The 23,532-nt window shown below is 40.1% G+C and overlaps 1 protein-coding gene across 43 annotated transcripts in view; it reads right to left on the bottom strand.

Annotated features, from left to right (window-relative positions):
- Positions 1-23,532, bottom strand: part of EPB41 (erythrocyte membrane protein band 4.1) — a 163,751-nt gene that overhangs the window by 59,706 nt on the left and 80,513 nt on the right. For all 43 annotated transcript variants that reach the window (XM_034753824.1, XM_034753810.1, XM_034753811.1 and 40 more), the window contains 9 exons: positions 20,635-20,865; positions 17,345-17,449; positions 12,861-12,903; positions 10,352-10,427; positions 9,243-9,461; positions 4,788-4,875; positions 4,057-4,209; positions 2,848-2,945; positions 879-1,051 (listed from right to left, as the gene is read on the bottom strand). In XM_034753824.1, coding sequence (XP_034609715.1) covers positions 879-1,051; positions 2,848-2,945; positions 4,057-4,209; positions 4,788-4,875; positions 9,243-9,461; positions 10,352-10,427; positions 12,861-12,903; positions 17,345-17,449; positions 20,635-20,688 — 1,009 coding nt within the window. In that variant the 5' untranslated portion in view covers positions 20,689-20,865. The remainder of the gene's footprint in view (positions 1-878; positions 1,052-2,847; positions 2,946-4,056; positions 4,210-4,787; positions 4,876-9,242; positions 9,462-10,351; positions 10,428-12,860; positions 12,904-17,344; positions 17,450-20,634; positions 20,866-23,532) is intronic.

Raw genomic sequence — 23,532 nt, 5'->3', positions numbered from 1 at the left:
ATAGAGAAGGCTGCAGACTTCAATTCAGACAGAAGCATTAATTTGCTGGTTTTATTTTCCAAGGTCTGATATTAAAGCACAAGATTAGTAAAAGTGGAACCTGCCCTTCTCCTATGGTACTTGCCCATAGAGTTTGAAATGAACGGTCATGCCAACACCGCTGATGAAGTTTAAAAATTTACTAGCAGTACAAAACAAGTACCATCACTTGGATCCCAGATGTAGTATGGGGCTCCAAAGCTAGATCTGTGGTAGTAGTTTTCAAAAACTACATCAAAGTTAAAATGTACTAGTTTTCTTTTAGCTTTTGGTGGCAACAGGACAAGCAGGTACAGACTTTTTACTGAAGTGTTTTATGGCATTTTCTCAAGACTTGAGTTATTACTTTCAAAACTAAAAAAAGGAGTCTTTATATAATAATTAATATTCAGATGAAAAAGCAATCTGTTTCAACAGACTTTAAATCCTGAAGACTGACTCTATTCCTAAATTCACAACCTTCTTTTTCGCTTGGTCTTATTTGACAGTTCTGTGAAGTGTCACCTCACTGTCATTTATGAGCTTTATAACAAACCAATTTATTTCTCTCTAAAATTTTCTGCCCACAAATTTTGAATCAGAATTGACTATTTTTTAATAAACTAAAATTAACAAAATGAACTTCCTTACAACAACCGAGTGTCTAGAAATACATTCCAGGCACTGTCTCGGTTTCAGCCTCTTTACATCAGCTTTCTTCTTTAGCTAAAATAAATTGTTAATAATAATAATAATAATAATAATAATAAAAGTTACGAAGCCTAAGCCTGCAGGGTGATTTTCAATAGAAAAAAAAAGAGTATGGAAACCTTACAATAAGGTAATGAAACTTCACTCACCTCCATCAAGGCTTCTAGATGCCCGTTTACTTGCTGTTCGTTCAAACTGTGGAGCAGGTCTGTCAATCAAGGCACTAGCTTGTCTTGTCTGGGCCTGCGTCCGTCCACTATAACGGAATTTAGAGCCCAGTGCCAGGAATCTGCTCTTGGGAAGAGCTTCAGGGGAAGTTAGCCTGAAAGGTACACATGTACTTTAGTTTTATATCTCCAAATCACTCATATTGTATAGAAAGAAATTAAAGAGATGGGGGCATGGAAAAACTGAATATATTTTTCTAAATGATCTCTTAACATAATATACTCCTGGGAGGATTCTGCATCACTGTGTGCCCGCCACCACCGCAGAATTCCTGTGCTTCTCTGCAGGAAAAAAACAGGGAAGCAAAGGGAAGCGGGGCACAGGGGGGACCACGAGTGCAGCTTGCGGCAGGATTGCACCCCCCCAGAGTCGAGGCATGGGGGGGCACACAGGGTTACATGCCACACCTCCCCCTGCACCCCCCCAATTTCTGCAAGCACAGACCTGCCCAGCTCAAGGAGGCTGCAAGTCTGCTCCCCACCCTGCAGCTGAACGCCGCCTCCTGGGTCCTAGTGCCAGTCGCGCTGCCTTTCTGTGTGCTGGGAGCCTTCCTGTTTTCTGTCCAGCGGGCGAGTGCCCGCGGTGGGGTGGGGCATAGGGAGGGGAATGTGGGAAGGGGGATGGAGAAGAAATGGGGATAGGAGAATCATGAGGGGAAGCAGGAGCCTGGCATGCAGCATCCCCTCGGCAGCAGCTGGGGCTCCCCTGTTAAGCAGACCCATCAAACCCTCACCCTGACAAGCCTTACCCCCCTATACCTGGACCCCTCCCGATGAGCCCCATAAACCCAGACCCCACCTCACTGATCCCCAAGCAGCTGCACCTGGAGCCCCACCCCCATCAAGCTCCACTCCCCCAGCACCCAGACCCCACACCTACAAAGTTTCTATATTAACCAAAAATATCACATTTAGATTTCTAAGAAAAAGCTTTAGGGAGTAAGGAGGGGCCCTTAGATTAACAACATGAGAGAGTCTAACATTTATTTACTATCCAGCAACCATTTTTCAGACAAAAAGACTTGCGTGAAGCATCTTATGTCATTTCTTTAGCACAACAGTTCATCTGGAGTTGTATTCATTTACGAAAAGGTCCCATTATCAACAATTTTTTTCTTGACCTTTCCCATATCAGTACCTGCACCTCAAACTCCCACAGCTCAGAGGCACTTTCTGACACAACAACACTGTAAAGTGGATACCAAAACAAGGTGCATGACAGCACCGCAATCAGCATCTTTCTACAAAGCTGACATGCATCCGACGAAGTGGGTATTCACCCACGAAAGCTCATGCTCCAATATGTCTGTTAGTCTACAAGATGCCAAAGGACTCTTTGCTGCTTCTACAAACCTTGACATCCTTAGCTCTCATGAAACTCTGTCACTGGTTTTCTCAATCTCAGCCTCTATTTTACTCAATAATCTCTTAATAAAAAGAAACCATTTAGGGGTAAAGATAGAACACCACCTGACAGAGATACTGGATAAAATAACCAATATCTGAGTTAAATATTTGGCAAACACTTCTTTATTCTCATTCTCTTATGGCATTTAGATACAGATGTTATGCTTTTAGTGCCTTACTTCCAGATCTCTGTATTTTGATGGATTTCCTATATTATGTTCTCAATGGTTAAACATTCATTTGCTAGCTCGATTTATTTTAGGAATATTAAAATAAAAGTCTGTCTCCATACACACTTTTTACTCTTTACAGGCCTTATTACCTTAAATCACTATGGAGGAGAGTCAGACATATCTATCAGCAAAAGAATTACAAAAATTGAGACTTGAAATTAGTATCACTTTTAAAAACCCACTCACTATATTTAATAAAGAGATTTTTTTGTTTGTTTGTTTGTTTTTTTACAATTTTAAGCAAGACATACCTGAAAAAAGTGTGATGTTCAACACAGACTTTCCACAGTTTCTTAGCTGCCCGATAACTAGGTAGTTTGAATCCAATGGTACTTTCATATTGTTCGTGCTATGGAAAATTGCAATGCAGATTATTTTCGTATAGCTACAAGTGACGTATGCAAAAGAACATTACTACATAGAACATACCCAGGTAAAACCCAGGCAAGCAATTCCAAAATTTCCCTCACAGAACTTCTTCGGCATTCTTCCACTAGAGAGATGAGGGTTTGGTCCACAAACCCTGTAGATATACAAACATACCCAGGCATCTGCAAGAAGGCGTAGGCCCTTCTATATGGAGCCTATATTTCTCTGCAGCAGTTCTGAGATCCCCTTTAAAAGGGATTTTCCACTGGAGAAATGAAAATGTGGCCTGCGACTATATTACATTTCTAGGGGTATTTTCCCTGGGTGGGGGGAAATGCGTCTCCCCTGGCCTCCCTACTCATTGTCTGCTTCCATTCATGCTGGACCCAACAAGGTGGGGGTAAAACAATGCAGCAGAGGCCACTCCATTCCCCTTTCCACATGGGAAGGAGATCCACATACAAGTCAAAACAGCATGATCCAGCCCCCTCATATACCATGTTGCTACATACTTTGACAATTGATAAAAGTACAACATTCTGAATTATGAATGGTCATCTAAGGTCTAATGAAATGAACAGCTATTTGCTTTCCACAGCAAGAAAAAAAAATGTCTTTACCACAGAATCTTTTGCTCTCCTCATTAAAGTTATGTTTCCAAGTACTATCAGAAAGATCAAGCATTTTGCTTCATATGGGTAATGGTGAAATATTTTGTTTATATTTGTATTTCTGCAACAGATCTGTTATGTGCTTGTCTTATTCCAATGAGAATATGTTCAACAGCAGAATACCATACTCTACAAGTAGGTGGAGCTAACTACTATGTAATTTATAATTCAAATGTAATTTTATAGGCTCCGATATTTTAGTTTTATATTATAAATTGAATCTACTACAAAGCCAAATAAGACAGCCAATAAGGTACAATTTAAAATGAAAAACCAATTGTACTACTGCAATTATGGAAACAACTTTAAATCTCCACAGCACTTTTCTGTTCTTTATGTAAACAAGAACAAACTGGACACTAATTAGAAAATGAGTTATTACAATACAGGACAAAAACAGAAGATAAACTGGCAACGTACCTCCCCTGGCCGGATCTTAATGAAGAAGCTGCTGCGTTTGTAGGAAATCTTCAGCACTTTGGGCCAAGGAAAGCGGTTGATTCTCAGTTTATCTTTATAGACAAGAAGGCCACTGGAACAGACTCCCAGAATGATGTCAACTCCCTCCAAGTCCTAAGTAAGTTAATACATATTTATACCTACAGCAGTGTTGGAGTTACAAGTTCCAACAACTGATCACCCAGCATTTTCTCTATACACTCCTTTTACCTTTTCCTAAATAGCTACTGAATTCATTTGTCCTGCATGCTTGAACAGCTTCCAACTTCCCACATGCCAAGGGCCAATTTTACTTTCCTTCATCTCTCTCCTTAAAACCTCCTCCCTTCTATTGATCTCTTCTCCAACCCCATCTGCTCAAAGTTTGTGTCTGATCTTTTAGGGTTTATACTGTATTTATCAGAATTCTGAGAGTGGATTACTTTTCAGGCTCAAACATTAGTTTAAATTCTTCAGACCAAGTGCTTGTCTACATTGATAGGTTTATAAAGAGCTCTCTACAGTATACAGAGAAGCAAATCAGGAAGTGTAACTTCCTTTTTATAAAGCTTGCACTAATGCTTACAACATATCTATTATATGCTTACATTTCTGCAAGGGTGGCTGCCTGCCTGCCTACATCTTTGATCAGGGCTCTTGAAACAAGGAACCTGTGGGCCCCAACCTACACCACCAACAACAAAATCTCTTACCTTGGCTTGGTGAAGGTCAACTCCATACATAGATAGCTTTTTTGCATTCTCAAGAAATTCGAGGTCTGCTTGGGCTGGAGTCATGGATCTAAAAAAGGTTATGTGGAGGAAAAAAAAAAAAAAAGAATGAACTTACTGTTATCTATACTAATGATTAGTTTAAAAGGAATAAATGGTGATCTTCTATTTAGCAAAAGAATTGCTGACCCTTGGTTGGCTGAATTGATTTTCTGAATGCAAAATGTTATGTTTACAAAAGATACTGCTTGGTTTTTATTCTATGATAATTCTTCAACATCTTATGCCTCTGAAGTACCTAGGGTGACCATATGTCCCCTTTTGGCCGGGACAGTCCCCTTTTTAAGTCCTGTCCTGGGCGCCCTAATTTTTTTGGCAAAACTGGGCATTTGTCCAAGTTGTCCAGTTTTGCCAAAAAAGTGGGGCATGAAGGAATGTTGGTGGGGGAGGGAGAAGCAAGTGGCTCGGGCCAGCCCTGCACACAAGAAGGGGCTAGGGTGAGCCCCACACAATGTCCCGTTTTCCCTTTGGGAAACATGGTCACCCTAATAAACGGACTGAAAAAGGAAAGCACCACTGTATGAATCATGGCACTGATTCTCTAAACAGCCAACTTCATTTGCAAAAAAGGTGAACAAATTAAACCTGCTGAAGCCAAACCGCGAACTGTGGTACCCACTCAACACTTTTCAGAATCCAGCTATTGTTCTGAGAATTAAATGCCAGAGCAGTTGAAATCACTTAATAGGAGACTCCTACTAGGAGCAGGCTAGATGAATGAGACATTTTCTGGGAATAGACAGTGTCCTGTCCATAGGAAAGGCAATACAATGCAACTCTGGATAACAGAAACATCCTGATAATGGGGCTATTTTCAGTGTTATTGAAGTATCTCTGGTAATAGGCTTCTATTGTGCAAGGTGTCCAAATGCTATATTGGGACAGTACTCATTTATATACATTTAGTTTTGTTTGCGGCTTTGAGATCTTACTTACAAAAGACTTTACATTTTATGTAAACTGTAAATCCTAGTGTTGCGTCTTATGCAGGCATGATACAATACAGACCAACGGGAATAAAAAGGATTAATACTGCAACAACAGCCCATTTTAAGTGGAACAACAAGGTCAACATTCATCTCCTAAACACAAACCCTCTATAGTTCAAATAAAACGGCAATAGCAGTAAGAACATTTTATGTGGAAATGCTTTACCTAAAAACCATCTGATGTTTAAAGTTCTCAGAACAACATCCAATATTAATGAATTCATCTATACAAGAGGGAGGCTGTATAATGCTACAAATTTAGATATAGCCATGTTATTCAGGTCAACTTTTAATATTTTTGTTTTACACAAAATGCTTTATGTTCACTGGCTCTTTTAAGAGAATAAAACAGCCAAAAAAAATAATTCAGCCATGTTGGTCGCCTGTTCTATCACAAATAGTATTTCATAACCTGAAGTCAAAGGAAGATACTGAGCAACTGAGAAGCTTATCTTCCGCATGCGTCTCCCCCTCAGTACAAATACAGAGAAATCAGTTTAAAATACTGACCTGATAGTGCGAGTTTGAGGTGTTCATTAGAGCTTTGGTATCACCCTTGGACTGAAGTCCACTATTACAGGTTATGCTTATGTTATTAATTTGCATTTCTTGGGGAAAGGTCTTCATCTTTGCTTTTAGTTTTCTATAGGCATTACTAAAAAGCAACAAAGAGTCCTGTGGCACCTTATAGACTAACAGACATATTGGAGCATAAGCTTTCGTGGGTGAACACCCACTTTGTCAGACGCAGCAGCTTTCGTATTTACCCACAAAAGCTTATGCGCCAATGCGTCTGTTATTCTATAAGGTGCCACAGGACTCTGTCACTTTTTACAGATCCAGACTAACACAGCTACCCCTCTGATACTATAAGCATTACTGTGGCTCAACTCACAGCTTTGGGGCAGTCAAGAGAGACTGCAGGTTCAAATCCCACACAAGGGCTCATTCTCAGTGTTTTATGGTGTTTTCTTTCTTCCCTTAAAACTACCGACACTTGCACCCCTCTTTCAGATTGTACAATACTTCTATATCATGGTGGTAGGCTCCTTAAAAAGTGTGAAGAGAGCTAGATAATAAATAAACAGTTCAGTGTGGTCTCTGTAGTTGAACATGTCAGTATAATAGCGAAATATGCACAATTTCTTTTTCAAAAAGTTAAAAAAAAGTTTTAGTTTAGTTATGATCCTCTAACCTGATACAAGAGCTGCTCAAGAGAGACCCACCAGTATGAAAAGGTAGTCACAGAGGGAAAAAGAAATCTTTCACAAATATTAGGTTATAGGAAAAGTTCATTCCTATGGGGTCGAAAGACATATCTGGCTTCAAGACTAAGCTTGATAAGTTTATGGAGGGTATGGTATGATGGGATAGCCTAATTTTGGCAATTAATTGATCTTTGATTATTAGCGGTAAATATGCCCAATGGCCTGTGATGAGATGTTAGATGGGGTGGGATCTGAGTTACAACAGAGAATTCTTTCCTGGGTGCTGGCTGGTGAGTTTTACCCACATGCTCAAAGTTTAGCTGACTGCCATATTTGGGGTCGGGAAGGAATTTTCCTCCAGGGCAGATTGGCAGAGGCCCTGGGGGGTTTTCGCCTTCCTCTGCAGCGTGGGGCACGCGTCACTTGCTGGAAGATTCTCTGCACCTTGAGGTCTTTAAACTACGATTTGAGGACTTCAATAGCTCAGATATAGGTTAGGGGGTTGTTACAGGAGTGGGTGGGTGAGATTCTGTGGCCTGCGTTGTGCAGGTGGTCAGACTAGATGATCATAATGGTCCCTTCTGACCTTGAAGTCTATGCATCTATTCCCTTTAATATCATCATCCAACAAAGTTGAAAGTGTAGCTACATACCTAGTAATAAATTTTAAAAATTGCTACACTCTGAAATCCTTCCTCCGGGGTAGAATGCAATTGTACTAGCTCTCGCCGTCCATTTAGATCATGCACCCCATCGAGTAGAGGCCACATCTGTGTGTGTTTTATATGGTGTTGGTGCTTAGTAAATAAAACCAATGCTCCCTACAACATGATGAGAGTTCTGCTCATGTCAGCACCAAAAACAAAGTTATGCGGAGATCTCAGTATTTATGCCTTTCATACACACTTCCAATGCATTTGGTGTTGCACAAGGTTATTTATTAGTAGTATTGCAGTAGCACCAGAAGACTCCATTCAGGATGTAGGCCACGGAATCCTAAGTGCTAACATACACAAAGGAAGACAAGGCCCCCTCCCCCACAGGACAACTGAACAACAATAGAAGAGGAGAAGGGAGGACAAAGGACAAAGTTAACAGTATGCACACTATACAGTTCTTAGTGGAATCAAACCCATCCACCACTGTCATAAGGGTGAGGACTATAGAGACTCCAAAAGTGGGGTTTTTAAAGATACTTTTTAAAGTTTCACAGAACTCTTCTAAAAATAGTTTATTTTTTCTAGTAGGAAGGAAGAAAACCCTTTTACTAACTAAAGCTGCAGGATATTCTCAGAACATTCTCACTGGTTTTGGACTCACCAATGTTTTCACCAACTCCTTTGTAATTCTTTATATTGCGGTAGCGCCTAGAGGTCCCATTGTGCTAGAGACCATACAAACAAGTAAAATGAGAGCACAAAGACAACCTCTCCTCAAAGAGTCTAGGGCCTTGGCTACACTGGCGCTGTACAGCACTGCAACTTGTGAAAACGCCCCCCGCCCCCGAGCGCAGCAAGTACAGCACTGTAAAGCACGAGCAGCGCTGCACGCTATTCCCCTCAGAGAGGTGGAGTACTTACAGCGCTGCAAGACAGCTCTCGCGGCGCTGGCGGCACGACTACACTCACGCTTCACAGCGCTGCCGTGGCAGCGCTGGGAAGTCCTGAGTGTAGCCAAGGCCTAGGATTATGACAAGACACAAACAGTGGACAAAAGACAACAAAGGGAGTGAGTGGAGGGGGAGAGGGGAAGGAAGCAGTAAAGGCTACAGTTTGTAGGTAAGTAGTCTCAAGGGGCAATTACTATTACATGACCAACTCTGGGCTCTCTCAGTATCTGATTCCTTCATAGCACTAGCAGGATAGTTTATGCAAAGCAAGTGGGTTATAAATTCTGGAAGGACTTTTTGTAACTGTTTGGAGTTTATTTATTTACTTAAAGCAGATGGATTTTCTTTGTGAACTGAAAACTCATTTATGAAACTAACACGCTCTCTCGCTCTCTCGCTCTCTCTCTCTCTCTCTCTCACTGTTGTTGTGTTTGAGGCTCAGAAAAGATATTGATGGCCCTGAAGAGAAAAATAAAAACACAGAATTTGTGAAAATACTAAATGTCTATAATTCTAATTACTCCTTTTACTTTGTGGTGCACAGACAAGTTCCCTTAATACCAGCACTCACCTGTATGTTTTATGTAGTTCCATGACTTTTTCTTCAAGTTCCTTTGTCTGGTTTGGGGCCAGTTTAAACTCACTGACATAATCTGCACTATGTAACTCCGGGTCATAATCTCCCAATTCAGACTGGACTGTGTAAGAACTCAGCAGGGCCAGTGTCGCAAAGGAACAAGGCAGACGCCCTGTAACAATGTCATGTCTAAGCTGAAGACACAAATAATACCTACAGGGAAGAAGCAGATGATGTGATTTTAACTGAGAGTTCAATATAACAGTGGTTCTCAACCATGGATCCAGGGCAGGTTTCAGGGGGTCAGCCAAGCAGGACCAGCGTTCGACTCGCTGGGGCCCAGGGCAGAAAGCCAAAGCCCCATCACATGGGGCTGAAGCCTGAGGCCCTGAGCCCCGCCACACAGGGCTGAAGACGAAGCCTGAACAACATAGCTTCGCGGGGGCCCTGTGGTCCCAGGGCAATTGCTCTGCTTGCTACCCCTTAACGCCGACCCTGGCTTTTATATGCAGAAAACCAGTAGTTGTGGCACAGGTGGGCCATAGAGATTTTATAGCATATTGGGGTGGGCCTCAGCAAGAAAAGGGTTGAGAACTCCTGCAATAGAAGACAAAAACGTGGTCATTTTATTTTGAGCCCAAGCTCCTGAGGAAATGAAGAGAAAGGCCACTTTTTATGCTGCTAAATGGCCTGGAGTGGTGTTTGTATTGGCTTATAAGAAAAAAAAGAGTTAGTGCCCCCTCTTCATTCAAAGGGGAAGGGCTACACCTGTCTGAAAGGAAGAACGATCACAGGATTTAAAAATAAAATCACCCCCTTCAAAATGGAGCTTTCGATAACTGAAATCGAACTTTGTTCAAGGCATTTAAAAGTATGCGTAGGTATGCATACATAAAAATCATGCACATACAGACTTCAATGCAGACTATGTCTAGTCCTATAGTATTAACTCTAAAATATACTTGAAAACAAAGATTTATAAATAGCTGTTGAGCTTCTACCTGAAAAGCAAAATATTGCGCACTTCTATGGTACTTTCCACTCTCAGTACTTTACTAAGCAAATCTGATTAGCAAAGTTATTGGGAAATAATGTATCTTTACCTCGTTATATCCTCTGTCAGCTGTGCTGGATCTGGTGGATAAAACTTCACATTGAATGTAAAGTTCCAGGGGCCTCCTGTAATTAGAAACATACAAGTTTTGAAAATTTACAACAAAAATGTTCACAACACAGAAGTTTATAAAAATTAGAAATATCAAATCTGACTTTAAAAATAAAGCATTCAAATGATATTTATATTTGAATGCTGCCATTTGAACTATTGATTATAGAATGTAGTTTAAAGAGAAGTGAGTCTCTGATCTGTTTTCATTTACTTAGCTTAAAATATATCTTTTATGGGGAACACGTAAGCAGACTATGTGGAGGTAGATATATTCAGATAATATAAGAAATGTGGAATTCACTTGTTTTGGAATCTACTGCTCATTAAATACTTCATATCTCTCTTTGCTTTTTATAGATGTGATCAAGTATGAATAGAGGTCAAACTGTGGTGTGGGTTAATGAATTAGCATTTTACCACCAAAGACTCAGGTTTTAAATCTCCCTTAGGTGAGAAGAAAGAGGTGTTTAGTGGTTAAACATTGGCCCATGCCACACAGCCACCATATAAATTCAGTACAAACGTCAATGTGTAGTCAAGAAACACCCAGGACTAAAACAGCAAGGGTTTTGCAGGTCAAGACTGAAATGTTTTAGTACAGCTGAACTACAAGGTTTATGTAGCACTTTCAGAGATAGTACTTAGCTCTAGTTAGTGTCATCAGCCTTACTTCTAGGAGTACTACAATTATATTCAAAATGCACGCTCAGCCACTGTTCAATAAATCACATCTAACAAGCAAAGATGCAAAACTGTGTTTATTTTTCAATTTATACAAAAATGAAACCTTTCATAAACTCTCTGGGAGACATACTGTATTTGAAAATAAAGATTTTTAAACAAACTGATAAGTGAAATCATTAAAAAGATACAAAATATAATGTTCCAATCTAGCACCTTACAATCATAATTACATTGTGTGGACATTAAAACTCACCCCTCCCCTCCTTACTTCAGAGAGTTCAGATACCAAGAAGGCAGTAGCTTTAAAGATTTATTTTTTCAAGTGTTCAGAATGAGGTCACCATTTCCTCTTGGAGGGTATAATCAATTTTGCCCTTAGATAGCTGACCTGAAGGGCAGAGGCATTAAATGCTTCAGTAGGGAATTTCTAAAATTGCTGCAAAAACCTGAGTCAAATATAACGACTTCATTCATTACCCTCTAATTCAATAGTTTAAAATGGTACTTAATTCAGGAAGGCAAGTTTTCCTGATTTGGTTTCTTAAAAGATTTAATAAGTCCCACATGGGGCTGGGACAGGGAGAATGGGAGAAACCAAACAGACTCCATTTACAGATTTGCCTCTTACCCAATAACATAACTGAGTTAAGAGACAAATCCTGCCATTTTCATTCTATGGTGCCAGAAACATTCAAATTATTCATGAATAAGTTTAAGATAATGGTGAGCAACTTTCCATCTATTTTAAGGGGAACACAAACATTCTGGGGTTGTCTGTAGAAAAGTACTGTTCCCTTTTTTAGATCTGTATCGTAATCATGTCATTTTTCTAGTAAGACAATTTAAATTTATCTCAATCAGCTGAGTGAAACAAAGGGTTCCTTTAAATATCATCCTGCTGTAGGTTTTTGCACCAGTCTCATAATATTGTACTTTTACCACTAATGTCGCAAAGGAGAAAAGCAGCTAAAGCTGTGCATACAAACAATTGCTTTTGTAGATTATAAAAATAAAAATGGATGACTGAATGAAGAAGCTTTCCCAGTGCTGTTTATTTATTAACACCAATGGAGTTTTGCCTCTATTATGCCACACAGAGAGCCTCTTCAGTTTATAGCTTTGTTGAAATACGTCTCTTCCTCCCTGTAAACCTACACACAAATTCACTTTCACTACAGTGAGACGTCTTGAGTGTGTGTATTCTTAGAAGAAAAACTGGTCTCTGAAAATGGATCTACATGGACACTGATATCAGAAGAAGTCACAGTCCATTTCTGCTTATACTGTGAGACATTCATCCTGACACTGTTCAAGCCACTTGTTCAATGCAGATATCCCATTTGGATGCCTGAGCAGTTATGAAGAATCCACAGAAGTTTGCTACAGCATATACTTTTCTTTTCCCCATTCCCATCTCCTTATTTATCCTTAAGTGGTTCTCCATGACATTCATCTCTTCCCCCACCCCCACCAGGAGGCTGAAAGACATCTACCTAATTCTGGATTGCACTACGGAGGCACAGCATTTGTCTACCTCCTGACAATGTACTGTAGGATATTCTTCATTGTACCGAAGTGCCACTATTAAGAGTAAAAAGAGGGACTGCATGCTGTTTGAACTTGTGCTGATCCCTGACAAACACCCTTCCATGAACTCTAACTGGTCTTCGGGGGTTCTCTGAATTGTAGGCCAAAGCTATAAATATCTACCAGTAAAAAAAAAAAAAAAAAATAGATCAAGATGAACTCAATCCACTTACCATGAACCTGCTTTTTTATTTCTTTGGCAGAATCCAACCATGTCTGTAAGAGGAGAAAACAGTAAAATTCACACAGTTGACAAGTATGAAAAGAACCACCACAGGAAACAGTGCTGCCAATCAGCTAAATAAGCAGCTATCACATGTGAACTGAACTGGCTGTTGTAATGTGTGTATACCGTCTATATTGTACAATATCTATCCACCCACCTCTACATTACCCTATACTACTACTCAGACACATGTACAACATCCTAAGTTTCCCCATTTTTCAGCATGTTCACTCCAGCCTACTATCTCATCACACCATTCATCTGCATGCAGTTCAAAGTGGAGAGAGAGAAAGGATGGGGTGAAGGACAGCAGCAGAATTCACAGCCGTGACTTTCGTCCCCCAGTGGCCAGCTAGTACATATACACTGCATACATGATAAATTAAAATTCCGAAAGGACATGAAAGCTCTATATACAAAAAGCTTCATTTATTTGAGCTCCTACAACGGCCTTGAACAATAAAGTGCTAACTTCCAAGGGAAGCCATCTCTCTGTGGATCTAAAGGTGCAGAATACTCCGTTTTCTCATTAAAATAAATGCTCTGATGAAATACTGCAAACTACATTTCTCTCAAATTCCAGCATCAGACAGTCTAAGCTAGAGCTAGACATTAGATCCATAAAGGTTTTAACACTGACATTTTCTCACAACCGGCTGCACCTTCCTCCGCATTTTAAGATGTATTGCTCACACTCATGCAGATGTTTAGATAGTAAGTTAAGCCCCTCTATGTGTAGTCTTTAATAAAGACAGCTTTATGTCCTATCAATCACTGGAATAAGTGAAGATATTTGCGATGACAGCAAAAACTTAGCACCTATCATGACAGTTCGGGGTGGGGGGGTGATTATAATATATATATAAAGGCATATTTCTGAGAATTAGCTTGAGGAGATAATATATTTAGACATTTTTATCCAGTTTCCTCAGCTGCCCGTAATTCAGCTCCTTTATTTGTATTTTTGGGGAGCAAGGAGGTGGGTGCAAAACCGATGCCAGTGAAATTATTTCACAGTCCTGCCAATGCTCCTCCTTCAGTTAGAACCTGAAACATCTCCGTCTCGAGCCTCTTCTTAGCAGAAGCGATCAGTTATGATACACTGTATGAAGACAGTGCAATATTGATAATCATCTTCTAGAGGCTAGAATGAAGCCATCAAATTCATGTTCATCTGACCTAAGCAGGATTTGTAAACCTCTGTCTTCTGAGGTGAAAAACTAGAATGCCCACCCCATTCAGCCCTCTAAGCTCATCTTTCTTAACCTAAAGGACATTTTTCTTTAAATGTTTACTGGTACAATGGTGGATAGGTTTAATTTAAATTCATTATTAAAAATCAGCTCTCTTCTACTCTTCCAATCTTTACAACTAGTGCTATGAAACCCATGAAAAACAAGGCCCACAGTTCATCTCCATAGCATTTTTGGGGGTCTACGGTTTTGTCAGCATAACAATTTTAAATGTAAGTGCTGATGCTACAAATGTTAGTTTTCTCCAATGAGAATGGGACAGCCTAGCTGCCGGCTCTAACGTAGCCCGAGTGCAGTCATGCATTCATGGAACTCATCCTGTCTGCCTAATCCAACAGACAATGAGGGGTTTGGTAATTAATGATACTCTTATCCAACGCTGTTTCATGAATCAGTGGGAAACAATTCTCCCTTTCAGACTAGTATAAACTCCAATATAAACTCCTTCAGTGCTAAACAGTCCCTCTATTCACTTTCCCACATTGGAAAAACAGAGGATGAAAGTGCCCTTCCTTGCAGTCACTGTTGGTTTATTTCTGAAGGTAGAAATATTTAGGTATAATATTTTCATGTGTATGTGCGTGCGCACGCACACACCCCTCTCTCCCATCAAACCCTAGCTATCATTTTGGAGGAGGTTCAAATGTTGGTTTGTTGAAGATTCTTATTAAAAACACTTTAGCTGGTAAATCAAATAACTAGGTGAAGGCGCTTTTTAAAGAGTATTGTAGTACTGGAGGGAATGTCAGACTTGGAAGTTTATGCTCCATTAAACAGAAAGATATATAGATATATAAGGCAATTATCTCAAAAGAGCAAAAGGTGGCTGCAAACATTAATAGTTTATTCCAGACTGGGATTAAAATCTATATCGAACAGCTGTTTAACTCTCTCATTCTTGGTTTTAAGTGACAATAAATCTCCAACACCGAACAATCCTGCTACTATCTGTGTTCCCTCACTCATTGCCGTCTGTAAGAAATTACAGCAGCCAACGCCGAATCAGACATCAAGCGAGTAAAAAAAGCATGTGTATAATTCTGTTTTCGAAGACGGCAATGCAATTAGCTTTCTTCCGCTCCTCCTGTCCCAAACCTAAGGAAGCCTGCTTGACTCAAAAGTAATGGATACAAAGAGAAGCAGACAAAAGGGGAAGTGGTCAGAGAATGATGACCTGGCAATTTTCTTCCCACAACACAAAACACATTGGTTAAAAGACTTAGCTTGAACAGCTTGACATTTCTGCCTTGAAAAATATCTAACAATGTTTTACATATAGTAGATTCCATTAAGTATGGAGTAAACAATCCCTTACTGCAAGAATGAAATCAAATTCTAAATATAAGAAAATAAAAACAAGACTTCAGCTGACATGAAAGCCACCATTCTGTTAACTGTCCACAAGAAGAATCTTTCTTTGCATTTTTTAAAGAATCTTTTAATGGTCTAATTTCTTCATCCCACCATAGTAAACCAGTTTAACATAAATGACTCCAATATGTGAAACAGGGAGGTAGCCAGAATACTGACCATAAGCTATGAAAAGTCTTTAAATACATTTCAAGTCAGACAATGATTTGAAATCAATCCCCAGGTAGGCTTAATTTTTACTAAACAAGGCCTTAACTTTTTTGTCAGGCAAAAGAACACACAAGCGGGTTAAAAACAACAATGCATGACAATGACGCTGCATAAATCTAAACAAGAACAAAGTAAAACTGACCAATTTGAGTTTCAGTATGAAGAATTTAACTTATTTTCAGCAAATACATTAAAAATTGCATTGGCTCACTAAATATTTACACTTTTAGTATTTTCCTTCCCTTCTGTCAGTGACAAGCCTCAGCTTGAAACATTAATCCAGAATGGCCTCCCACCAAATCTTGTAAATGCTGACAAGAGCTCCAGGGACTTTTTCCAATGATGGTCAGGCCAGCTGGAGCCAATCTCCTGTGACATTTTTCCACTCTAAAGGGAAAGTGCGCCAAGAAGGCTACACGCTTATTTGGTTAGTTCAACTAATCACAAATAAGCGTGGATGAAAACTGACAGTTTCCATTTAGTGTTTTCCTGTAGAAAATCAAATGTAACTAAAAAGTTTCTAACTCTATTTCCTCAGTTACACACAGGACAGGAGTGGAATTTATATATGCAACTCCATGGGACTTAGCCAAATAATTCCCTTGTGTGCGCACAGAACACACTGTTAAATCTGGAACCACTTACATTTCTTTCCATTTTTTATGAAGTTGGAACAGCCAGTATTGTACCTCAGAATACTAGGGTGCAGGGAGTAAGTTGTTTCCAGTCATAAATATTGATTGACTCGTTCATTCAGATACATATCAGAGGTATACCCATGACAGTGAAGAAGGAAGCACTTGCCCGATCAATAAAACAAAACAAACCTAAGGCTAAATCACTAAGAGTCAACCATAACAGTGACAGACAAGTCAGGTAGAGAAAGAAAATGAACACGGGACCCTTCAGAAATTGAGATGAGAGATGCCAATCTACATACACTTGACTCAAGTTAACAGCTAAATCAAACATGCTTATTTACCCCCAAAATAACAGACGTTGATTGCTCCTCTTATTGCCTTTAGTACATACATGGAATAATTTATGACTATGAAGAAATTCTCCCTGATTTCCTTTTGTGCTCAGGTTCTTCCACTTCTTAAGTATCTACTCCTCTATCCTATCCACTCTATTTTGTAAACCACAATTTTTTTTTTAAAAGGAAAAACCCTAATAATCTCCAACACTTCTGATAACTTAAATCCATGAGTTCTTCTGCTGTATATTTATAATACAGAGAGAAAGAGAGAGAGAGAAAGAAACCAGAGTCTAGTCTAATCTATTTTGCATGTGGCTTCATTCCTCTAGAATAGATTTTTCCAAGTTCGTTTTGCTCCCCTCCATTAGCAAAGCCCACACTGTCCTATTTTATAGTAGTTTCTGTTTTATTCACAGTATCGTTACTCTTACAATTCACACACTTTGCCAGTTCTTAGAAAACGTCTTTCACACATGGGGAAAAAATAAAAATATAGCTAGATCAAGCATAATTTTTTGGGATGCTACACACTTCTTCCCATTTTGGAGACAATAACCTATCAAGAAGAGTTTTGGGTTTTTTTGATTGCTGACTGTAGTTCCACAAGCACCTTCTTACCTTGGAAGTTGGAGAGTCCCATACGGCCAGTCCAAAGTAGTCTTCTTCCAGAAGATTGAGGTGCTCGCATACTTTTCTAAGCAGATCCTGACCCTTAGCATGTTTCTGCAAATAAGTAACAGATTCTATATTATACATTGCTTTTTGCCTCTCCTCTCCCCCCAAATAACTCTCCCACTCTACATAATCACTGAACAGGGCTGGATTCTTGAGCAAAAGAAAGGGTACTGACTGGCTCAGCAATTTATGGCCAAGTATTTCACTTTACAGGCAAGAGCATCAGATAGGAAATTCAAATACAGCAAACCCGAATTATTGGGGAAGTGTTTAAAACTGATGTAGACTCTGTTCCTGACCATACTGACTAAGCATCCTGAAAGTCATTTTATCTGCACATCAGTTTACCCATCTCAAAAATTGGGTATATAATTATTCCCTACCCAAAAGGGGTGTTGTGTGGCTTAAGTGTTTGTAAAATGCTTCGAGATGGTACTTATGCTACAGTGATAGGTGGCAGTACAAAATGCTACATTAGCTAGGTTTATCAAGTGGTGACCAGACTGAGACTTGGGACTGGAAATAGCACCTATTATTCTGATGCTATTTTGGGACACAGCATGATCTAGTGGATTAAGCATAGAACTGGGAGCTAGGAACCTTGGGTTCCAATCCTAGCTGTGCCGCTGACTTCCAATCACAAGCTCCCTGTCTCAGTATTCCCATTTAAAATGAGAATAATATTTATCTGTATTTATGATTAATTTAGGTTTTTTCTAAATGTTCTGAAATGAAGCGTTATTTAAATACTACACTTTGGGGAGGTTTTTTGTTTGATTTTTATTTAGGCATTCATTACACCACCACTTTCAGAACAAGAATAAGCACAACACCACAAGAAGCTCCCTAGGAAATAAAAATTACTTCTGACCCACTGTATTTTCATTTTAAAACTACTTTAAATGCTACAATATGTTCATTTTAAATTCAAAAGAGATTAAAAATTAAATCTAAATATCTGCCATATAGCAGAGTTCAACAAAATTTCAGACTGGGTCTAATCCACATACACTTGTCCTGACAACTAGATTCTATTAAACATTCTAGAGAAACAATGGACATCTCAATAATTTAAGCTTTAGATGTTTTAAGAGAATCAGACTGGCAGAGAGGGGGAGAGAGAGAGAGAGAGAGAGAGAAGCTATAGCTTGAAGGGATTTACAGCTCCAGGGATACTACAGTTAAGAAACTGCAAACTGCAGCAAACAATTTTTTAGGCTTCAACTACATAATTGTCCCAGGCCTTCCCCTAAAAGGTCAGGTATTTCTTGTGATCGGATAAGGTTTTGCCCCAACCACGTTCCTCACCATCTCTAGGACATAAAACTATGTTACCAGAAGCATCCCACGTGATAGCAATGGCAGCAACACTGTTACACAAACACTGATGCACTGACCTAATTGTACAGGGTCATCTAAGGTAACTGCTTTGCACAAGAAGCCCTAGAAACCTAAACGGGTCACAAATGAGCAACTAGACTTAACCAGTGGGTTCAGGGCTTAATTAGCTCATTATGTCTCAAAGACTAAATGCCAGATTGTTTACGTGTTGAGCTAATACTCAGATGTTGAATTAGATTTCTGTTGACTTATTCTATGACACTGGGATCATCCTATGAGATATATATGAAAAACACGTACAGCCAAAAACCTTTCAACAATAGGGGACTGAGCAGAGCTTCTGAAATCGATTTAATGGGGATGCTAAAAACATTATTTGTTTACTGCTATTTCTATTCTGACCAAAACTGCTAGACATTGTAGCTCTACTAGCAATTTTTACATACCCACATAAAAGGGCATGTTGGCCCCATAGGTGGCGAGTTATATGGGCCCATGGTGCCCATGCTCCACCAATATTCTGGAATGTGGGCCTGGCTCCACCAATGTTTGGGCTTATATTTTACATACATTTTGATGTAAACAGTCTCTCTGTGTCCACAGTTGTCCACTGAGCATCAACCTGAAGGGCACGCTTAAACCTTATTTTCATAGGCGCAGAAACTAGGGGTGCAGGGGGTGCTGCAGCACCCCCACATTTTACATAGGGTCCCAGCTGCCCCCTGGGGCGGGGGGAATGGACAGGGGTAGGACATAGATCAGCTTACAAGGCAGGTGTGGTGAGGAAAACACTGCCTTGGATCCATGCACCAAGGGGTGAATCCCTTAACCTAAAGGGAGAACTTACGAACCTCTGATACAAGGACAGACGGTAACTCAGACCATAGTGAGAGGGCTGTAAAGGCTGAAGAGACAGTTTACAGAATCTGAAACAGAAGGGTGAATCAAGCTTGAGCAGATGGCGTAGAAAGGAGAGGCTTCTTGTGTTGGGATGCATTTGTGTCAAGACTTGTTAAACTAAACCCAAAGGGAGAGAGTTTCGGAATTTGTCATTTTGCACGCAGTTCCCCCTAATGGAAAACTAAGGCAACTACAACAACTCTGATGACAGGAATAGAAGCAACCCTTTCACAACCACTAAGACCCAAAATCTGATAATTAAGAACGAGTGTTCAGAACCAGGGTTTGGCCTGGTGGCAGTGCTACCATCACCCTTTGTAAGAATTCCTATAAATACTGATGTAAGGATTGTGGCTTAGATAAATGATTAAGACAGACTTGGACGAAATACAACTGATGGCTATGTGCCCATTAAGCGTGCCTGCTAACTCTTTCAAGGCATAGCTCATATGAGAAGGAAGAATTTGAAAGACCAAAGCAAAAATAAGTATTTTGACCAAGTTTAAGTGGTGATAATCTCATTTTTTTCTGTGGTGATTTGCTGAAACTGTTTTCCTGTCACTAGTCAGCAGCACGTGATCTTAGGTTTCCAAGGTATTCTGAGTGAAAAGCCAGCAAAGCACACAAATCCAGCTGATAAGAAACATTTTCTGGCTCTGATCTGAATATTATTTAGAGTTATAATCAAATCTTAAAAGGATGTAAAATTATATATACACTCAAGCCTGGAGTATCAGAAATAGGGGCAAACGAAGGAGAAAGCATCGGCAAGTAAGATGACAGCATTTTAAAAAAATCCCCCAAATAGAGATGTTGGATTTTTTTTTCCAATGTCCAAAGTGCCCCACATTCTTATCATATCTTAAATAATTGTTACGGTTTATGGCAGAAGTCCTACTCCAATGGAGTTTAACCATTTACTTAATTGGCAGCATCACCCAATTCCGAACCCTCCCCCCGCCACCCATTTTAAGAGACTGAATGGCACTTACATCCAAAGCACACTCGTAAATGGTGTCATCCAGCAAGGAAACCTTGCAGTACATATTTCTGTGTCTTCTTACTGATTTCTGGGTGGCTTTTAATTCTTGGTCTGCTTTTGTCTCAGGGTTCTCTCTTTTCAACTCTGCCTTGGAACACTCTTCCTGCACTCCGTCTCCTTCCTTAATCTCAAGGTCTCTGCTCTCTGGGTCTTGATCTTCTCTCCTGTCCTCCTGAGCAGGCTGAAATCCCACACCACCATATTTATTACTTACATGTTTCAAACAAGTAGTGTCACACAGCATAAATGTACTGTAGGTGATTAAATCCCATTAGAGATCAAAGTGGGCCACCTCACAGTGGCTCAGCAACCTTGAGTTTTTCCTCTGGTGCTGTATCTTGTGCTCTAAAGTCTAGAAAAAGAAATTGTAAACTACATCTCTAGCCCTTCTCATTGAAGATCATTTAAATGTAAACCAATGCAGTGATGTCTGCCCAAGTCTGCAAAGAATCTGAAACAACAGCTCAAATGTCAACTGATAGTTATTCAGTTCAAATGCATGTTAATTCTGAAGTCTAATGAAAATTTAAATCAGTCTCATTAGCTATTAGTTTATCAAAGCATGTCAGAAGGGACAGGGTTGATTATATTATGAAGACCGGTTTAATCTACTGTTAGTGGCATCTCATTTTAGATTGGAGACACATTTTTCCAGTCTGACCCCTCAATCTTTCAGGCAAAATGCTCAGCTAATCCATAAAAACAAGCAATTTCCTAGAATTGTTTCATTGTAAAACAGTCCTTTCTACATTTCCATTGAAGCCCTGAGAATGTGTCTCAGTTTTCATCACAATAAACCTACCCACATAATGCAGAATTTAATTTTGGGATCCAACATTCTAATCAGTCTTCCTGTGTTATGAGTGACAGTAAAAATGGAAGACTGCCTTCGTGCCATTGTGCCAACACATGCTTTAGTATCTGCAATGATTTAAATTTGATCAATGTTCACAGACTGCTGCTTTCTGCTAGGACAGAGCTAGGAAAATCAGAGAGAGAATCGGACGGCTTTGGACATAAATGCTGGCTCAGGGGCTTTACAATAGGACACTGCACGTAAATGGTTTCCCAGTAGAAATATCTGTTAAGAGTCAGGATTTAAAAGGACATTAATACTAATTTTAAACATTATAGTCAAAAATAGCTTGTATGCACTGACCATTTGTGGGGCTTGTTTTTACACAAGTTCACATATACTCAGTGTACCAAATGCCTACAATTTTATTGCAAACCTCATGCACAGTATTTGTTTTGCTTAAAGGCCCAGCTCCTGGAGTGGTTACATAAAAATCTCAGTTCGTATTTTCAAGCTTCTCTCTGCAAACATGAGGGATAGAAACTTTTTTTAAAAACTAAAGCAATGTGTATTGTAAAGGCTCAGAAACCAAAAGGCAAATAAGAACCCCCACAATTATTATTTTTTAATCTCATGATTTTTGGGAGCCTAACTCATGATTTCTGAATGTTTGGTTTGGCAATGCTATACAATTTAAAGTGGAAATTTCATAAAGTCCTCAAGTCAAAAGAAACTACAGTGACTCCTCGCTTAACATTGTAGTTATGTTACTAAAAAATGCTACTTTAAATGAAACAATGTTAAGCGAATCCAATTTCCCCATAGGAATTAATATACATGGGGGGGGGGTTGGTTCCAGGAACATTTTTTTCCACCAGACAAAAGTCAGTGTCTCTCTCTCTCGCTATAGATATACACACAGATTGATTATACATACACACATACACACACACACACAATAAGTTTTAAACAAACAATTTAATACTGTACACAGCAATGATGATTGTGAAGCTTGACTGAGGCAGTGGAGTCAGACGGTGGAAAAGGGTGGGATATTTCCCAGGGAATGCCATACAGCTAAATGATGAACTAGCATTTGGCTGAGCCCTCAAGGATTAACACATTGTTGTTTAATATACCCTCACACTCTACAAGGCAGCACAAATGGAGGGAGGAGACACAGCATGGCAGACAATGACAGAGACACACTGTGTGTGTATGTGCGCGCGCGTGTGTGTGAGTGTGAGAGAGAGATACACACACACACACACCCTGTGTATGTGAGAAACGCACGGCCCCTTTAAGTACACTGACCCCACTCTAAGTACACTGCCTTTTTAACTACATCAGCAAGTTGAGACAGCAGTAGCTGCCAGCAAGCTCCCTCCATCCTGAGCCCTGTCGTGTGTCCCCCCCACACACACACACACTGTGGAGGTGAGGTACAGGATTGGGGGGACCAGAGCAGGGGGAGGGGGACACCCCGACATTAGCACCCCTCTCCCGCCCCCCTCTGCACAGCAAGCAGGAGGCTCCTGGGAGCAGCTCCAAAGCAGAAGGCAGGAGCAGCACATGGCAGAAGGAGAGACAGCTGAACTGCCCAGCAATTGATAAGCCTGCTGGGCGGCTGCTGCACAGGGAACTTCGGGGAGCTGATAGGGGGGCTGCCGGTCCACCCTGGTTCCAGGCCCCCACCAGCTAGTTCCAACAGGCTGCTCTTCCTGCAAACAGTGGACAAAGCAGGCGGCTGCCAAACAACATTTAAAGGGAACATTGCACAACTTTAAACAAGCATGTTCTCTAATTGATCAGCAACGTAACAACGTTAACTGGGACGACATTAAGTGAGGAGTTACTGTAGCTGTTAGCTTCCTATTTACGCCACTGACAAGCAGCACTAGTCTGTCCACTAGATATCACTGCCTCCAGCACACTGGGCTGGGAACTAAGGGACCTGGGTTCTATTCCCGGCTCTATATACACTTGCTTGGGTGAGATACCCAGGCTAAATTATTCAGAAACAGCCATCAACTTTAGGTATCCAACTCTAAA

Source organism: Trachemys scripta, chromosome 20, assembly GCF_013100865.1.
Source record: "Trachemys scripta elegans isolate TJP31775 chromosome 20, CAS_Tse_1.0, whole genome shotgun sequence".
NCBI classification, from domain to species: Eukaryota; Metazoa; Chordata; order Testudines; family Emydidae; genus Trachemys; species Trachemys scripta.
This window is presented reverse-complemented; position numbering and strand designations above follow the sequence as displayed.